Source organism: Sesamum indicum, linkage group LG13 (genome assembly GCF_000512975.1).
Source record: "Sesamum indicum cultivar Zhongzhi No. 13 linkage group LG13, S_indicum_v1.0, whole genome shotgun sequence".
Classification (NCBI taxonomy): Eukaryota; Viridiplantae; Streptophyta; class Magnoliopsida; order Lamiales; family Pedaliaceae; genus Sesamum; species Sesamum indicum.
Window position 1 is genome coordinate 1,238,930 of NC_026157.1, and position 19,950 is coordinate 1,258,879.

Sequence of the window (19,950 nt, forward strand, 5' to 3'; positions counted from 1 at the left end):
CTTTCCCTCTTGTCACTGCGCCGACTCTTATTCTCCTTCTTCTATGATACTTGAAGATCTTCTTACCTTCTTCTTGTGCCGGAAACAATGGTGACCTTCCTAAGCCAATGTGATGGCTTTAGGAAAACAAATAAGTAAACACCTTGCTATTAATACAGGGCTTTTAATCATTCATTTAGTAAAGGATAATCCTATCACTCATTTAATTCCATTCTCAAAGTAAACAGAGCCTTAAAGACTAAAGTGATTCTGAATCAAAACTTAAGGGACTAAATGTAGCATTTACCCTAAATTAATTCACTTTGTTGATAAATAGTTGCAAATTAATTCCATCACTTGCACATTGATTTATTTGTGACTCTTTAGGTTCATTCTCAACTAGTTTTGGGCTTGTGTCCAATACAATTAATTAATTAAATATATTTAATTAATTATTTATGATTAACATTTAATGAGAAACGCCCGTCACCATGGGTGGGTGTTTAATAACGGTGCTTGGCACTAGAGACTAGGTGAATATTAGTGTAAAAACTTAGTCACCAAGTTCTATACAAGTTCCATCCTTCTACCGATTCGCGCGGGTCGGTTCAGTCAGCTGGCAACCTATGTCGACTAACCTACTAAAATTGCATTGATGACCTACATCTGTCGGTGATGAAATACGGCATTCATCCAATAAATACAATATTTAGTGCAAGTTTTTTTAAGACTCTCGATGCCCTGTCTTAAGGTACTCGACTTGTAACATCTCACACCAACCCTTAGAAGTTGATTTATGCCATAATAATTATTTCAATATAACTATTTTACTTTTGTCCATAATAATTATAAACATAACAAAATACTATATTTGTTCTAGTGAGACTAAAGCCATGCACTAATTAGTTGGTGAAATTTTTTGCATATCAAAATTTACTAAGGCGACCCCTCAACCCCCCGACAGTCTATAGCAAAAGTAACCTAAGCCTTCACTCCTTCCCTCCCCTGCCAGACTAAGCACAAAGGACAAGCTGTAGAAGGGAATCTGACAATTCAGAGGTGAGAGCCGCAACCGAGTGTTAGGAAGGAACTTCAATTCTTGCACGTGGAGCCGTCCTTGCATGAACAGCTGAATATGTAGGTTATGCCACCCAACAATCCTTGTACCTAAAAGTCCAACCTGAACTTTTAATTTTGGTATAAGTTCAATCAATGTACTAGGAAGTTGGAAGGAATTCGAGGTTTTGGTCTTAAGAGGTAATGGATTTTTCGACTTTCCCTCCCTGTTTTCCCAGTGTGGCAGTTTCCAGATGTCCTTTGCGTCGTTTGTTGTTCTTCCCGAAAGTCTACCGGCTATGGATAACCATCTGCATCGAAAATTATTTAACGCAAAATTTTAATGAGTTTAAGAGTTTTAGTATATTTTCAGATTTATATATAATACAGCATCAACTGTATTTGTTTGTTAATTAATTCGGGAAACTCCAATAGGAATGGTAGGTCTCCAAACATTAAGAGATAACTCTTTGCCGAATCTTGAGGGGGATCCCGCAACCGCTAGGGACCGTCCACCACATCCTTGTTGCGTTCAGTCATATCTAATCATTTTGAGATCCTACTCCCGCTATTCGTGATTTTCTCCAACTAACTAATGGTGGTTGTCCATAAATCGAGAGCTCCCTCAGCTGAAGAGAACATGTTTTGACCTAGGACCTTCATACTGCAACTTTCACCTTTATGCTTTAAGTTTTTAGCTGAAAGAAACACTTCAATTTCGTAATTAGAGTTTTACTTTAATATCAATCTCTTTTTGTACACAAAAACCTAGAAATTACACTTTTATTTCACCCATTTATACTCTTATTTTCTAGTACTTTATTTTACTATTTTCCACTCATTTATATTCTCCATGAATTAAATTTGTTAATTTCTTCTAGATAAATTTTAAATTAATTCTACCACTTCTATAAGGATTTGTGTAAGTCTTTAAGTTTGCTCTCTACTAAATTTGGGCTTGTGTCCAACATAATTAATTAATTAAATTAATTAATCATTAATCAGAAATGTTCATCACCATGGGTGACTATCTAGCAATAATCTATGAGACTAGAGATTAGGTAAATATTAGTGGGAATATTTAGACTCCCGACTATCATACAGTATGGTCCTTCCATCAACTGTCGCTCGGTCTAATAATAGGGCATGGAATTGGAGGTCGGTTCCCATCCTAAACTAGATAGTTATGCTCAAAGCGTGAGACGCATTTACTCTTATGATCGACATAGGAAATCATTTCTTATTCGATCAATCATTGTGGTCATCCATATAACTTAAATAATCTCAGAGCACATAGGAGACTTAACTATCATATACTAACAGGTGACAGATTTTATTTGGGAATCCATTGCCCTCACTACATATTCCGACTACACTAGATACGACTTATAATGACCACATTCAAGACACTATCATCTCTCTCCGAGTTCACAATCGCAAGGTCCATGGAGTCATACTTACTTTCATGATCAATGAGATACAAAAGTAGTATGATAGGCTGGACGATGTTGCCTCGATAATCTTTGCGTGAAAGAAGTTTATGCAGTTCTGTACTGGCATATTAGATATGCTGCGGCGAAGGCTTTTTTCGGAGCCAATATGACTGGAGGGTCGTCTGTACAAGAGCATAGACTTAAAATGCAATCCCTTGTAGACCACAGTCGGTATAGTAACAAAAGTTGGTAGAAGCACTGGAGCCTCGACCATGACCACCACAACTTTGGGAAGAGCCCCAACCCCGACTACGAACTGCCATAGCTAAGGATTCAGTGGTTGTACCAGAGGAAGATTCAAAGAACCAGTTGCAACAAGGAGGACATAGGATAGAGCATTGGATAATGTAGAGATCAAGTAATTGGCTAAAAGATGACCACAAACAAGTTTTGGATTGTTATCGAGGATAGACAAGAACTTCACCACCAAAAAACTTCCTCTGAGACTTCCTAGTCTAAGCATCACAACTCAATGGGTGATATAACATAATTTCACTAGTCGTCCCCTTAAATGAGGAAAAATAGTTAGGAATTGTTTGAGGGAAAAAAGTCTCTCATATAGTTCAAAAAGACAAGTTATGTTCGTTTTATAAGAGTACATATCATGTGACTAATCTCATATTGCCTTGGCAGGAGTTAACTGCATAACTTTCATAGTGATAAATTCCTTTATACTATTCAAAATACAAGGGGTTTAATGTAATTTACTTCTCTATGTTAAGGGAACTGAGCGATTTACCCTCCTGTGAAAACTAAATCAATAATTTACCCCCCTGTGTTATTAGAAATAGAGCAAAGTATCCCGCCAACAAATTTCTTGAATCAAATGCATCTATTATATTTTATTAATTTTAAATTTAAAATAACAACGAGATCTCTAATGTCCTCTGAAATGTTTTAAACTTTCTAAATCTATGTCCATAGCAATTGATTGATTGGGAAGAGAATTTCTATGACTTTCAGTAGAGTAAACAGATCTCAATTATGAAGAATAGATGCCTAATTCTATGCCCTAAGCTAGGGATGGAAGTTGGGGCAGTAGGACCATACCTATATAGAACTTAGAGACTAAATGTTTACACCACTATTCACGTAGTCTCTAGTGTCGTTGATAGATGGTTGTCCGTGGTAACAAACTATTTTTAATTATTTGTTAATAAAAAATAATTAATTAAATTAAACTTAATTAATTGCATCATACACAAGTGTAAGTCCAGTAGATGATGAACCTAAAGAGTCACATACAAATCACTGGGAAGTGATAGAATTAATTTAGAATTAATTTTGAAAGAGGAGAATTAATTTAATTGGATTATATTAAATTCTTGGAGACTTGATAGGATTATTTGTGTGGACTTGTTCATTAGATGGATGATCCAAAATTTAATTGACTAGATTAATTAAATTTTGGAATTGGCCTTTAAATTAATTGAATTTATTTAAGAGACTTGGGCTAATTAATTAGTGGTTTGGATTAATTAACTAATTAGTAGATAGGGAGTGTTTGCAAAAACTTCTGCTTTTAAAAAAAGTGTTTTTTGTAGAAAAAATTAAAAGTTGTGGCAGAATCAAAAGTGGATAATGTTTAAAAAAAATGTGAAAAGTAGATAAAAGCTAAATTAAATAGTATTTGGAGAAAAATAACTTCTAAAATAAACTCGATTAATGATTTTCACTTAGTATTTCACTTGTTGTTTGTCACTATGGAAAAATCACAAAACATTTATTTCAATTAGTATTTTGTATTTATATTTTTAAGAGTATTAAAAAAATATGTTAAAATTTTAATAATTCTCCCACTAAGTAATATAATTTTTGATTCACACACAATACCCAAACTTGCACGAGTATAAAAAATAATATTATATCAATTAATCAAATAATAATATGTGAACGAAATAACATAATTAGATAATATAGCACATAAAATATAAAAACTTAAAATATTAAATGTGTAAATTTAATTATTAATAAAATTTAAATTATTTAAATCCGATATCCACTTAAAATATATAATTTTTAAAATAAATTAAAACGATAAAGTTGAAATAAGATTATTATAATAAGGATAAGGTAGTCAAAAATAAAATTGGATTTATTTAAAACCGAAAGCCAAAGCAGCTAATAGCACCCCCAAGGTGCTTCAAACTTTTGGTCTAAAAGCGCTTTTCTTAGCCGTTTTAGAAGTAGAAATTGGTACCACAAACACTTTAAAACTGATGTTTTGAAGTTAGAAGCTGAAAAATGTTTTTATGAAGCGCTTGCAAACACTCCCACAGATTTAATTTGAAGTCATTAATTAAAAATGGCCTAGAAATAATTAGTTGGATTATTTATATTTGATTGGGCTCAATTACTTAAAAGTTTAACTATACTTTTCATCCCATTAAATAGGGTCGTTCTCCCATTTAGTCCACTGCTTTATGATTGAAAGATAAAAGAACCTTACCAAGTTTTCTATTATTCTGCATTTTAGGATGAGTTAATTTGGCATCATAATCACCCTGTTTGCTACAAAATATTATGGCCATTATCTTGTTAAATGCATATCGTTTCACAAAACATGTATCTTACTACCACAGTTAGTAGTAAAAATCAACAGATTTCTATGATTATCCTGTACATATTTTGCAAAGGTCTAGATAAACTCATTACTTAGCAAAATATTTGCTCCCGTATCATTAAAGTACATCGAAAGCATTTTTACCTTGAACTAAAGTGTAACAAATGCTCCTCCCATCATGATTTTTGCTTCTCGAATTCCTATAATAAGTACTAGGATTTTTTTGTGAAAAACCCTTTCCCGCAATAACGAGTAACAAATTCCTAATCCTGAATAAATATAAATTGCAAAATAATCCGACTTATATTGCTTATATAACATACCTGTCGATATGTATATAGAAAATGGACTAGTCATTCAATTCTTATGGTAACAACATCTAAACAGTATTCCATACTATTACCTTTTCTTTCCCATGATTTATGATTTTCAAGAAAGCTTAATCTCAAAGTCATACTTCCATTCTCATGCCCTCCAACATCTGCAACCACAATCTCATGCCCTGCTATTTTTAGCATGCCTTTGTATTTACCAACAACAGGTTGCACTTTAGGGAAACTAAATTTTACATTATAAATCACTAATTGTCTGATGAGTTAAAGCTTTTAACAACTTATTTTCTTTTCGATGAAGGGTTAAGACATGATTGGAATCTTGGTTAGCTAGGTTGTATGCAATTTTAGGGTGAATATCAAATATTAATTTTCCTGTATACAAATTTTCTAACATTGTTCCAAAACATCCATCTCTTAAACTATTGATTCTTTTATCCATTATTGATAAATGTATTTCTAAATCAATTCATTCCTTAAAAGTTGTTGTGTTACTATTACAATAGTTCCTATGTGGATCCATTTCATACTAACAACTACTTCTTCTCTTAGCTTACTTAATTCTTCAAAAATTTTGTCCTTATTTATAAATTGCATTTCCATCACATTACGAGTAAATTCCATGGGATTACCAAACTCACCTGAATTTATTTTGTAGATTAAGTGATTTTTCTCTTTGGCTCAGCCCTATTTGGTTGAGGATCTTCCAATTCCTCCACTTCTGAATCCATCGTACGAGTTGAGATTAGAGTCTTGACGTATGATCCTACCATGGTTTGTTTAACACTGTCATTCTTGGAAAGAATTCTAACAGGCTTTTAGAGGTTTGAAGCCTATCCCCTTAGTTATAATTATTTTGACTCGATTGAATATCATATTGAATCAATCTCTATTTACTCCTTATAGATGCTTCTGTCTGAAAGAAGGTCATCCAAATCGCTATAGTAAACTGCATATGGTGTTGTCCATGGATTATAATAATCCACTACATTTCTACGAGCAGTCTGGAGATATATGTCCTTTCACTCCGTATGTCCAGCAATTACAGTTCCTGAAACTTTCATTCGCTTTAGAATGGACTCATATGAAGGTTCTTTTGTGGTGGTTCTTTCCTTGGATCTAGCTTTTGTTCGTCAAGATCTTTGAGATGAAACCCTTGTTGGTCCTGTTTTCTATCCAGATATGTATGATTTGGCCTTTGATTTGGACACTCCCAGGGTAGGAGTCACTATTCTGATTCTTCCTCTTCCTTGGCTCGCTCGATTCTCTTATAATTATTGGAAAATCATTATTATTGGAATAGAGAAAGGTTCTTTTGATCTACCTCTCGGTCTCTTCATGTTCTTTTGGATGGATGTTTGATAACACCAATCCTCTAGTTCATCTTTGAGGAAAGACATTCTCCTTGATAATGAATCCAATTGTCCTTTGGCTGCTTTGTATGATTGGATCAACATTCCTACCATGGACTACAGATCTTTGCAAAGAACATAGGGGAAGCTACTTCTATTGGTACTACATTATAGAAAAAATACATGCGAAACCAGTAGATATATATTCATCTATTTCACAAATATTCCTTAGTTTGAGGCCAAAAAGAGATTGTGAGTACTCTTTAGCCTTTTCAGCTTTGTTTCCTTCAAAGTATCTATCTCTTATAAAATGTACCTTGATGAGCCTTCCTAGTCTTTCAGCAATTTCACTTTTGGACTCTCCAACTAGGATACTTGCTTTGGTGTTTTCAGGGGTACTATGTCATATGATCTTTACAGACCCTCCAATCTTAAGTCCGATAGTTGTACGAAGTTTTCCTTGTTCAGTTTGAACGTAGTCGCTGCTGTATTCATAGTTACCATTCGTCAATCAGCTTCTTGATGTTTCAGAAGTCAATAACATCAATGTTGAGTATAATACCAAAAGGATGTAAGGGCTGGAGCATTGTCCTTGCCTAAGGTATATTTTTCGGCACTCTTATAGAATTCCATCTTGGATTTTCTCTTAATTCGATTCCCACAAATGTCGGGGTGGCTGTTGGTGTGGAAATCCATATGTCTCCCACAAACATCGGGGTGGCGTTGGTATAGAAATCTATACTTTCTCTCATTGGATGATCTAGTAGAGGATCATTTGAACCTGTATTTCCCCCGGACGATGGTACTGCTAGAATGATTTCATTAGTTTGGACATTGACCAAATCCACAATCCCAAGTTGGGTAAAGGATTATGTTAACTTTTATAAACATGGAAATCTACCCTTCATACCTCCATTATTTCATGGATTTCATGCCGTCAAGGATTAGATCCTCTTGGATCTTTGACTTCGGAATCTCCATCGCTTTTCTCTTTTGGTCTAGAAGACTTGAGTCAATCCTTTTTGGATGATCGATTGTCAAGACAATCAAAATTAATTACTGATTTTATAACTATAGCAGCAGTCGAACCAAGTCGGTTCCCTAGGGAACTACGACTTAATTTCTTAGTCAAGTTGCGGTAACCAAATGAGGGAATTTGAATAATAATTAATAGAAGTATAATAAAACGCAAAAGTAAATTATTAGCAAGAAATCCATAGGAAGGATTCTAACCCAAGGAAGTGTTTCACCCAATCATTATGTTGATCATTGATCGCACAAAATTAATTTCACAATCAAGCATTCAACCTCGAAATCTATTAGGATAGCCATAATAAATTCCTTTTTTCTATAGTAATTGATTTGATTCAAGCATCTAAATCAAAACTTATTATCTCATAACTGGGCACGATAGTGTTTCATCTCAATTCAATAATAACATTTGCATTAGTGAAAACAGTTGAAGCTAGACCAAACAATTGAGATAGTTGTAATCGTCTAACCTAGTTTTCTTGTCCCTTCAAATACATCATGTGAAGCACACAATAAATTTTCTTGCTACTCATACCACTCATTCATGACAATTACGGATCACTAATTCATGGATAGCCGTAGAATAATTAATATTGAATTGTTAGATCTATGAATTGTAATATTCTATAAGATGTAAGTAATACTTGGCGAAATTAGATACGAATTAAGATCTCAAAACATAGCGATTAGATTCAACTTCTTCTTTGAATTAGAAAATAGGTTTAGCTACACAACATGTTCGTAGCAAAATTAAAAATCCAAAACGAAAACATAAGCTAAAAATATGGAAAAATTGATTGATAAGGACACCGACGTCCTTTGATTCCTTACTCCCAAGCTCCAAAACGATGAATGGCTCTTTCTCCCTTCTTCCCCTTTTCATCTGCAGCAATTGGGCCTTCTTTTTCTTTTTTTTTGTCCCTTTGAGTTTTTTCCAGCAATTAACAAATAAATATTCTCTAGAAACTTTCTAAATTGGTTTCTCCCATCAAACAACCTTGCAGATAGAATAGGGCGTGATCACGCCCTAACAAATGTTAAAGTCTATTTCTGTCCCAACTTTCCTTGATAATTTTCAGCTCCATTTGAGGTTTTTTGGCTCTCTTTCCTTCAAAAGGGGTTGATATCAATCATTCACACAAAAGATGCATAATTCAATTATCAATGCTATGAACTAGTTCTAAAATACTTGAATTAAGCATGTAATTGAGTGATAAATGGCATTCTATCATCGAACTATTGTCAACTCTTTTTAAGAATTTTCATAAGAAAATTCCTTCTATATATTTCCAAAATTTGAAAATATTCACTATTGTCATTGTGACTTGAACCTTTGTTCGATTCTATACTTTGAAAGTCTCATCCATAGTAGTCAATATATCAATATGTAATATAAACAAGTATTTCTTCAATAAGCCTAAACTCTGATACCATTTGGAATGAGCATGGAGTTAGGATGAAAATAGAAATGAAATTGGACTAAATATATCATTTTTACGAAAGTTGCGGGTCTAAATTTGTTGGTCTAAAAATTAAAGAACCGAAAGTGAGAACTACCCCAAACCTAGGGGATCAAATCTCCCTTTTCCCATTTAATTAATTAAGTGCATTTTGGGCTTTTTTTATCTGGTATTTTATTTAATTAGATTGAATAAAAAGTCCGACAGTTTGTTATTGGGCTCAATTTAATTTTTTGGACAAATTAATCTAGTCCATCCAAATGCACCAAGCGCAGCCCATGTTGATGTTGTCTAGGTCAACCTACCTTATATGGAGAGTAAAAATGGTTGCAAAGGTTTGATTGGGGCTGATCATTTTGACCGTGAGGAATAGTGGAGGAGTCATAGGAAGTGGGTAGAGATAAGGAAGTGACCTACTTGAGTAGGTAATCCTTCCTTTACTCCCATTTTAATGCGAACTTTTTCCATAACCCTATTTGATACTATTAGCCGAATTCTTGTTCCCCTAAGGGGCTGTTTTTTGTTCATCATTGTCTCCTATCTCTCATGTTCTTCTTCATTTACAACCAAGTCAAGAATTAGATAGAGCGGAGAAATATACTCAGCAGTAGTGTAGTTTTTCAATCTCTCTTTCTAGATTTATTTCTTGCTAGCACGAGGACAAATTTCACATTCCTGGTGGTGGTGTGGGAATATTAGATGGCTCCTATGTTAGAATCTTACGTGGACGCACGTTGGAAAGGAGTTCAATGCATGTACTTAATTAAAGAAAATGAGCAGAGTAATGTTTGTCGTTTAAATATTACTTTTCGTTTTCTCCATAGCCTATGACGTGGATCTTTACTTTCTTATTTCTGGTTTGATACACCGATAGCCCAAGAACGTTCAAGGATACACCCCTTGAACGTCTTTTGTTTCTTTTATGTTTTGCGCTTCCACCAGATCGATCAACTCCCTTTCATATTGATGGGATTTCCCTTGGAAATCTGGGACCTTCGGGTTGTGTTGGAATCATTCTTGATTCCTAGTTTGGGTTTGTTATTGCATTTTCAGCAGTCATAAGCATGAACACAAATAATATTGCTGAATGTTGCACTTTACGGAATGGCCTTATGGTGGCATATTTCAAAATATTAAGAAACTGATAATTGAAACAAACTCTAAACTTCTGCTTCTTTCTTTTATGTAGAAAAGACAAAACTTTCGAGGTTCTAATATCTTTGCTTTGCGATTATTGGCACTTTTAATGATACGGAAGCCAATCGAGCTGCTAATATTTTTGCCCTAACGGCAGCAGATCACATATCTTGTTTTTTTTTCTGCCTTCTTTTGATGAAATCATTGTACTATCTGATCCTTATTTTGTATGTATAAGGCACATTCGATGCATGACAAAAAATATAATAATTAAATATCATTTAATAAAAAAATATAGTTTTAGGAAAAATAATTACGATAAAAAATAAATAATTTTGAATGAGAATATTTAGAGTAGGAAAAAGAGAAAAAATTACCTAAAATAACTAGTTATTTAAAAAAATTATTTTTACCACTTGTATATAATTAGGGATACATGGAAGTTAGGTTATTCAAAAGAAAAGAAAAAACAAAAAGGAAAAGACCAAAAATAAGGAAGATACTAAAGAGACGCTTTCCCTTAATTTATAGTACAGATTAAGTGAGACACCAAAAGACAACTTTCACTTTATTTATTGTACAAATAGACACTATACTTGTTTTTTTTTTAAAAGAAAAAAGATTACTAGTTGATGTTGCCATATGAGTATTCTGAAAATATAGTGGGTACATTAGTATAATTTCTTGATTACCAATTATGGATAATTGCTTTATTAATAATGCAATTAGGGACGCAATGTTGATAAACTATTTGAATAACTGAAACTCACAATTTGATCACCATAATTATACTGTTTAAGTTGGTGCCTAATATTTTAATCATCAAAAAATTTAATATTACTTTCAGTTTGTCACACATATTTATTGTACATCAATAATTTACTTAATAGAAAAGATGCATCTACGGAACTCACAGCTTAAAGAACTGTTCAATTTTTACTTTTATGTCCTTGATCATGCCAAGGGCAAAAAAAATGAGGGTCACATCTCTTAGGCCTAAGGCCCTAACGAATCGTAGTTAATCTTTAAAAGGCTAATTAAAACCAAAATTTTAATCCCAACTAAAAAATATATGAAATTGATGTGCAAGAAACAAATTAAGCAGACTTGGCAGTAGTGGCACACACTGGTGGATTCTGCTTGCCGACAAATTTGGGTTTGACATTGGCACATTTGGTGGTGATAGGACCTTGATTTCCATTATATGTAAGATCAATGTCACCCACCTCTACATTCTCGCATGGCTTAAGACCACTGCAAATAAACGTCACCGCCTCTGCAGTATTTGTCGTGCCCCGTACGTTCTTAATGCTGACGTTAGTGATCTTGATAGATGATGGTCTCTGTAAAATAATCAACAAATAAAATATAATCAGTATACTAAGAGTCTAAATTATTTTAAAATGAAGGGTTAGAAAATTTGGATCACAAATTGAGAAACTTACATCTTTTTTGCAAAGATTGTGTGGACAATATTCTTGATCAATGATAATGGGACTGCTAACATTATCCATGATTAAATCTTCAAAATGCAAATCACTGACAGTCAACGTTGCTGGGGCAGAGGGCCATGTCTTCACCCTGACGCCATTTGTTGTGCCAATAAAGGTGCAATTTGTCACATATATCCCTTGCACATCCTTTTCTTCTGCATACCCACCAAGGCTTCCAACGCTAATACCGTGTCCTGGACCACAAGTTACATTCTGGATGTGAATTTCTTTGCTCTCGTCTCCAATTGAGACACAATCATCTCCTGTTTTTATGATGGAATCTTTGATATTGATCATCGTGTCACGACCCAGATGGATACCATCAGTGTTTGGGCTATCTCCAGGGGCTGAAACTGTGAATCGGAGGAATGTGACATTATGGCTCGATATACAATTCACGTGGAAATTCTTGCTATCTTTTGTGGTCACATCACGAATTATGGAGTTGTTGACGAAATTGAAGCTAAGATTCTGCACAAATGCATGTGATTATGGGTTGTTAATTTGTATACCTATTCCACTTGAAATAATTGAGGATATATAAGGATGTAGGTCTTACCATGGGAAGCTTGGCACAATTTCTATTTTTGTGGCAATCGTTTTGCTTCCAGGCTTGTTGTCCTTGACCATCAAAAACTCCACCACCTGATAGGGTGAAATAATTGACATAATTGATAGTAATCCATTCACCTTCTTTATTAGGCAATTGACCGGGATTAGGATTGGCTTGCAAGGTTCCTTGGACTTGAAGCTCGAGAGGGGCCTTATTGGGGCCTAATAGTTTCACTTGACTAAGAGACCAGGTTCCTCGTGGTACCACTATTGTGCTTGGGGAAGTTGAATTGCATGCCTCCTTCCAAGCGTCCATTAGAGCCTAACATGCAAATGGGTGTTTTTTTCAACAAATATATTTACATAAAAACAAGCGGAATCAACTGAACACATAAATGAGGTAGATAATATTGGTTAAACCTGACTGATATCTCCACCAGATTTTGCACCATACTTTGTGATATCATATGTCATTGGCCCCTGAGCATTAACATTTATTGCCAACAAAGACAAAAAGAAGAGAATTGTAATGAAGTTTATTGCCATTGCCTTCTATAGTTTTTATTGATGTTGATATAGTTAATAATTGAGTTCTTTGCATACATCAATTATGAATTTATAGTAATAGTAGACCATTCAGAGCCACCGGTTACTGATCATGACTATTTTTCAGGAATAGAGATTACTTTATTTTGAACAAGTTTGTCGTACCTACAAAGCACCATCTTTGAACACATGTAACTAACAATTCTATGAATAAAGTTTTTACATTGCCTAATATTTTACTGTTATATATATATATATATATATATATATAAATTAAAGTCCTATAATAAAATAAAAATTTATTTAATTGCATATACTGACTTAAGGCTAGTGTTATATCATATGTTAATTTTGAACAAACTTAGCTTTTTGTAGGAATCTAACATAAACTAATATAGATTAATTTATATCTATTTTCATATTATACTATATTATAGAAATTTATTATTATTATTATTATTAATTAGTATCTAATTTATTTTTTTAATTATAAAAGTTTGGGTAACATGAAATGTATTAGGTTTCTTTATTTATTTATTTTTTTTATGCCTAAGTTTTGCCTGATATGCAAAATAGATATGAATCTAATTCTATATATCTAATTTATGGGGTGGAAAATGAGCCACACCTGCTCCCAAGCTTGGCAAACTGGCTCGTATAAAGCTCAACTAGAGCTCGAACATTTCAAGCTCGAGCCTCCTGCTTCTTGATTAGCTGAGCTCATGCCAATGTATTTTTATTCAAAATTTTAAGAGCCGGCTCCTGAGTCTTTTTTTACTTTTTTCTTAATTTTTAAATACTATTATATATTTAACTACACTGTAATAGTATATTAGGTTAATAAACAAATATTTATAATATATTAGAATTATATTCAAGCCGATCTCATATTTTAACTTTAGATCATCATAAAAGTTTGGTATTTCAATATCTATATAAAATAAGCATAATCAGTAATTTAGTATTTTATGTATTTTTGTCTAAATTACTATCTAATATATATATTATACATTTGAATTTGTTGTTATATTTTAATATCAATTGATATTTTATATATTTATTTTGGAGTATTTATGTGTACCAAGATTACGTGTACGCACTTGGATAATTTTATGTAAACTCTCAATATATTTACTAATTATGTTACCACTAAACTAGTAGTAGACATATTAGAAAATAATATGAAGTTGTATATTCCTAATATTAGATTAATTTAATGTAAATATATGATTTGTATTTTATAATCAATTACTATTATAATTATATATTTTTAGGCTATGTTAGTTACTTATTCTTTACATTATATGGTAGTTGAAGAAAATTAGGAACATATTTTTGTTAGATGCAAAATACTGTGTGCTTGTCAATCGAGCAAATTCATTCGAGCTCCACTCATTTACACCCCTAGTCTAATTTACAATATAAGACTATTAATTAGATTCTTCTAATAATTATCTATTGAATTATATTTATTTAGATATAAGTGGTACATGATTACATTAATATTTCACTAAATTAAGCAACTGAGTAATATATTGGCTCAATTATTATATTTACATCAATATAACTAAAAATTATGAAATAATTAATCACAATCTACACACATAAAGAAAGATAAACACCTATGCATCTGGTGGCTTGCAACCATGACCTTGAACTAATTATAGGTAGGGTTGTTTAATAAAATTGCTGAACGCGCCGACCAATCGTGCCAATCCAATCCATACCTCAATTGGCGGGTCAAGGATGGATTGGGTTGGTCTTGGACTAGTAAAAAAATGATTGCAGTTTGGGAATCGAGTTTGGCCTTATACGTATATAGACCACATAGATCTCGTTCGACCGCGACAAAAATAATAATAAGAACAATAACAACAATAACAATAATTATACACTACAATTCTTCATATGTTTATATAAAAGTTTTGATAATACATAAATTAATATTCAAGACAATAATAATAACTACGATACTTTTAATTTTGTATCTATCAAGATTCTCTATAACTCTACGCTTGATACTATATCAAATATAGCAGGAGGACAAGTGGGAGAGAGAGGAAGATAGGACGAATTGGCTTGTTGTAGGTTGAGTTGTGTGAGGTATGGTGTATATGAATATCTTTATATTTTGCTTATATGAGAGAGTAGAAATGTGTATATATATTCGACTCAATGCCACAAGTCAAGGTCCCTTCTAAATGCTATAAATCAATCATACCATATAGGAGGGGGCACCATATTTGGCCGAGTTGCATGTTTTGAAAGTGCAACTCGGTCATGTCAACTTTTCAAGCAACTCCTCCATTCCTTAGTTAGAAGTCAACCCTTAGCTAATGGGCCCTAATTTAGTTGATTGAGTTTTATTTTTAAATAAATTAAAATAGGTACAAAGGTTTCAATAAATTTAGTTAAATCCAATTTAATAAAATGCAAACTAAATTAGGCATATTATCATTTAATCCATTTAAAGACATAAGTTCAAATATGTCTAATTAACAAATCTAATATATTAATGAAGAGTAGCCCAATAAATTTAATTCAATAATTTAATCTTGGGTCATCCATCCAATGGATCATCACATATACAAATAATTCAATTATTTACATCTTTCAAAATTAATTCTAAATTAATTCAATTTTCTCCTTGGTAATTTGTGGGTGACTCTTTAGGTTCACTTTAAGCCAAACTTAGGCTTGTGTCCAACACAATTGATTAATCAAATTCAATTTAATTAATCATTCTTAATCAATCATTTAATGAAGAGAGCCAGCTACATGGGTGGCCGTCTAACAACGGTCCATGACACTAGAGATTTGGTGAATATCTATGTGAATATTTAGGCTCTCAAATTCTATACGAATAAGGTCCTTTCATCCACCATCTCTTTGTCTTTGTCTAGGTTATGTAATTGGGTATCGGTTCTCGTCCTGGGCTAGACAACAATGCTTTAATACTTGAGACCGCGTTTTGCTCTATTGTTCGACATAAAAAATTAGTTTCTACTCGACCAACCACTATGGCCATCGATTCAGAAGGTGTGAATGCGGCTCCAGGTGGATAGGAGATACTGCTATCACATACTGACATGGGATGGATCCTCTTCTTGAAATCCATTGTTATCAATTTACATTCTGTTTGCAATGGACAAGGTTTATAATGATCATGTTCGTGATACAATTACCTCTTTTGCTAGATCCAAAATGCAGCCATCATGTGTACGTGATTTTCATGGTTCCTCAAGTTTGAGTACTACTCTCGTACTATTGTAATTGGGTATTCCAGTCATACCGATCAAACATCAAAGAATTTCGTATGATGATTCCCACATGTCAGTTCACTCAGCTAACTACTTTGTCAACTAACTCATTAAATATGCATATACGTCCAACATCTATTGTAGATTAAACATGACATTCATTTACTAAGTGCAATATTCAATGCAAATCTCTATAGGACTATCAATGCCCAGTTTCGAGGTCGTCAACTTAAAACATTTCAAACCAACCTTTAGAAGTTGGTCTCATAGCCGTAATCCAATGTTCAACTTAACTATACAGGTTATCTAATTGGTCTATGGGCATCTATTGTGATGTTATAGCAATGTTTAATGTAAATGGTAAATACAACAAACACATGTACTAAGGATGAATACTTATCATATTCATCAAAATAATATAACTTTAGAAAGGTTGTTGAATACTTTTGAAAACAGCCAATCTGATTAGCTTTCTGGTCACTTATTCCAACATTCGAACCCATCATCTCAAATTTATTTGTGCTACCTCAATCTTAACCATTAGGCTAAGATATCATTGGTTTTCTATTCCTCCTTAATAAACATCACCATTTCTACCTCTACATACACAAATAGATTGGACACAACTGTAAGTCTATAAGCTTTAACACCATTCATGGACTTCTCAAGAGTTTTAATATGAAATATTTGCAATGCCCTTGCTTATTCTAATCTAGTAGTCAAGGTTTATTCGTATTATCAATAATATATAAAAATATCAAAATATACATGACAAATTTAAAAAAAAAATAGTTCTATTATTATAACTTTCATTATTTTACTCATTATTGTTACTTTCTTTTTCCTAATAGCTAATAATCACAATCGTCTGTTGCCACCCTTTTTCTTTCCTAACAGGAGATCGATAATGCTTTGTATGAAAGATACTTATACGATACCAGATAGACATTTTAGACATGCTGTGATGAATGCATTATTCAACTCTAGAATGACAGAAGGGTCATGTGTACAAGAGCATGGAGTGATGATGCTATCTCTGTGGAAAAGCTTAAAGATCTCCAGGTTAATCTTGAAAAAAGGAAGAGATGTACATTAACGTGGTCCTTCTGTCTTTTTCACCCTTATTTGACCCATTTATTTTCAACTACAATATGAATTGGCTTGAAAAAAATCTTCATAAGTTATTAAATATATTGGTCCAGTAGGAGGTAACGATTGAAAAATCTGTGTCGCTGGTACTAATGGGGGAGACTTTGGCCTCTGAATCGAAAAGCAAGGTTGTTGGTCATTGAATACTTGTTTACACAAGCACAAATGAATACTCTTTATAGTAAGTCCACACAAAGCACTAACTTGTGTTCCTTTAAGTCTTGCTAGAAACTCAAAAAAGTAATGCTAGAACAACATTTCTATGAAGTAGAAAGTGTTCTAAGTAAACTCAAGAAAATTTTGAATCTATTTCAAGTTCTTTATCTTTGAATGCAAGAGAAAATATATCGAGAGATAAGAGAGAAGCAATAGAGGGAGAGAAGCAAATGAAGACACACTTGAAACATCAAGAGGAAGGGCCTAGCTAAGCCCTAGTTTTCACTCCCTCTATTTATTGAGGGAGTGGTTGGCTTACAAGTCAAAGGCTTAGCTAAGCCCTAGTCAAATATCTTCATTGCATGGTAGGGCCTTGTGGCCCCTTGAGGGTCACTTGAGGCTTGACCACCATTTATATTAAATACACTTTGACGTTGAATTAGAAATTAATTGATCCAGTCAACTAATTTTAAGTCCATCAAATTCTTATTGAATTCTTGGTTCGAAGATAATTAATTCCAAATTCAAATATTTAATTAATTCAATTAATTAACACTTTAGGTCTCCTATCAAATAGAATTGCAATGAGTAATCCAATTAATGAAGTGATTAATTTAAACTCCTTTAAATTAATCATATCTCTCTTTCGAAATTAATTCTCCACCAAAAATTAATTAATTTTCACAATATCGTTAATGTTTTATATGTGATCCTTATCAGTCTACCTTTAGCTAGTTTTGGGTTTATTTCACATATATAATTTAATTTGGAAACTAAATTGTTCTTGATTAATTAAATTATATTTAATTAATCCCTCTTTAAGTGACCTATCAATCCAAGAGCACCTGTTAGTCTGTTACCATGGGTGACCGTCTAGTAATAGTCAATGGCACTAGAAAATAGGTGATAGTAGTATGAACCTTCAATTGATTACCATACATATATAGTCCTCCCATCAAGCTATCTTCTTCAAAAAATAGGGCACGAAATTCTAAATCGATTCTTATACTTGACTTTGATAATTATGTATCCACTCTCATTGATCAACACAGAAAAGTTTTTCCTAGTTAATTGACAGTTGTGGCTACAAACTTCCAAATATCGACACAGCTTAGAGGACATAGAGATCGCTATGATCTTATGATGGATGACGAATTCCTTATGAAACAAACCAAACTCCATGCATATTCTGACTGCAGTAGTGTAGGGCTTTTGACAACAACGTAATAAACATAGTTATATTCATTAGGACCAAGATACAACTGCTTCATACATAAGGCTATTGTAGCTCTTGATGTCGGAGGACTAACTTCCGTACTATCACAACTAAGGAGTTCTAGTCATACGGATCATGCTACACGGGCTTTCATGTAATAACTCATACGAGTCAATTCAATAAACTTCACAACTCACTAGTCAAGTACGCACTAAAGTGCATAAATGTCTTATATTTGTGCCCGATCAAACGCGATATCATCGTATAAATGCATCACTTAGTGTAAGTCTCTACAAAACAAGTTAATGCCCATTCTTGAGGATTCTTGACTTGAAATGTTTGAGACCAATCTTTAGAAGTTGGTCCCATTGTCACCATCAAATGCGCAACCTAACTTCTTTGATTTATTTTGTATGTGGGTTTCGTTTGTGAAGTGCAATAATAATGTAAAATGATAGCATGACAAAGACGGTCTGAGAATAAATTATACTCATAATATTTAGGGTAAATTATAATGAACTCTTTTGCATAATTACAAGTACCCCTCCTTATTTGAAAAATTATAGTACCCCTCTAGAATCAACTAATGTCTAACAAATACTACTTTATAATGGATTGTCATCAGGGGGTATTTGTTAGACGGCCATCAAATTTATGGAAAAATAGCAGTGTTTTGGTCTCATAAGTTAGGTCAGTTTTACTTTTGGTCCCATGCATTATGGGATTAGCACTTTTAGCCCCATAGCTTACAAAAATTAACACTTTTGATCCTCATCTATGTTTTCGTGTATATATAACGGTTTAGGACATGTCGCTATCAAGTATTTTTAGATTGTGGGAAAATTGATGATTGAACTCTTGGAAATAATTAATTTGATTAACTATGGAGAAGAAGAAGCATTGAATTTGTTTTCTTGTGAAGAAGCAAAGTTGAACTTATCCTCTTGAGAAAGAAGAAACAAAGTTGGACATGTCTTCGTAAGAAAAAGAAGCAAAGTTGAATTTGTCTTCTTGTGGAGAAGCAAAGTTGGATTTGTTTTCTTAAGAAGAAACAAAGTTGAACTTGTCCTCTTGACAAGAGGAAGCAAAGTTAAACTTGTCATTTTTGAAAAAAAAGAAGTATAATTGATTCTTCATAATAAGACAAAATAGTTTTGTCTCTTCTTGAGAAGAA

The 19,950-nt window shown here is 32.9% G+C and overlaps 1 protein-coding gene across 1 annotated transcript; it reads right to left on the reverse strand.

Moving 5' to 3' along the window:
• On the reverse strand, positions 11,321-13,019 carry LOC105176060 (polygalacturonase-like). Its single transcript, XM_011098739.2, has 4 exons — positions 12,870-13,019; positions 12,457-12,771; positions 11,850-12,368; positions 11,321-11,747 (listed from the first exon to the last, which is right to left on the reverse strand). The coding sequence occupies exons 1-4, from the start codon at positions 12,993-12,995 to the stop codon at positions 11,502-11,504; spliced, it is 1,206 nt and encodes a 401-aa protein (XP_011097041.1). The 5' UTR covers positions 12,996-13,019; the 3' UTR covers positions 11,321-11,501.

Coding starts and splice junctions, on each gene's coding strand:
- LOC105176060 (XM_011098739.2), bottom strand. CDS start 12,995: ATGGCAATAAACTTCATTACAATTCTCTTCTTTTTGTCTTTGTTGGCA. Junction 12,772..12,869: donor CTGGTGGAGATATCAGTCAG/GTTTAACCAATA, acceptor TTTGCATGTTAG/GCTCTAATGGACGCTTGGAA. Junction 11,748..11,849: donor ACAATCTTTGCAAAAAAGAT/GTAAGTTTCTCA, acceptor ATTATTTTACAG/AGACCATCATCTATCAAGAT.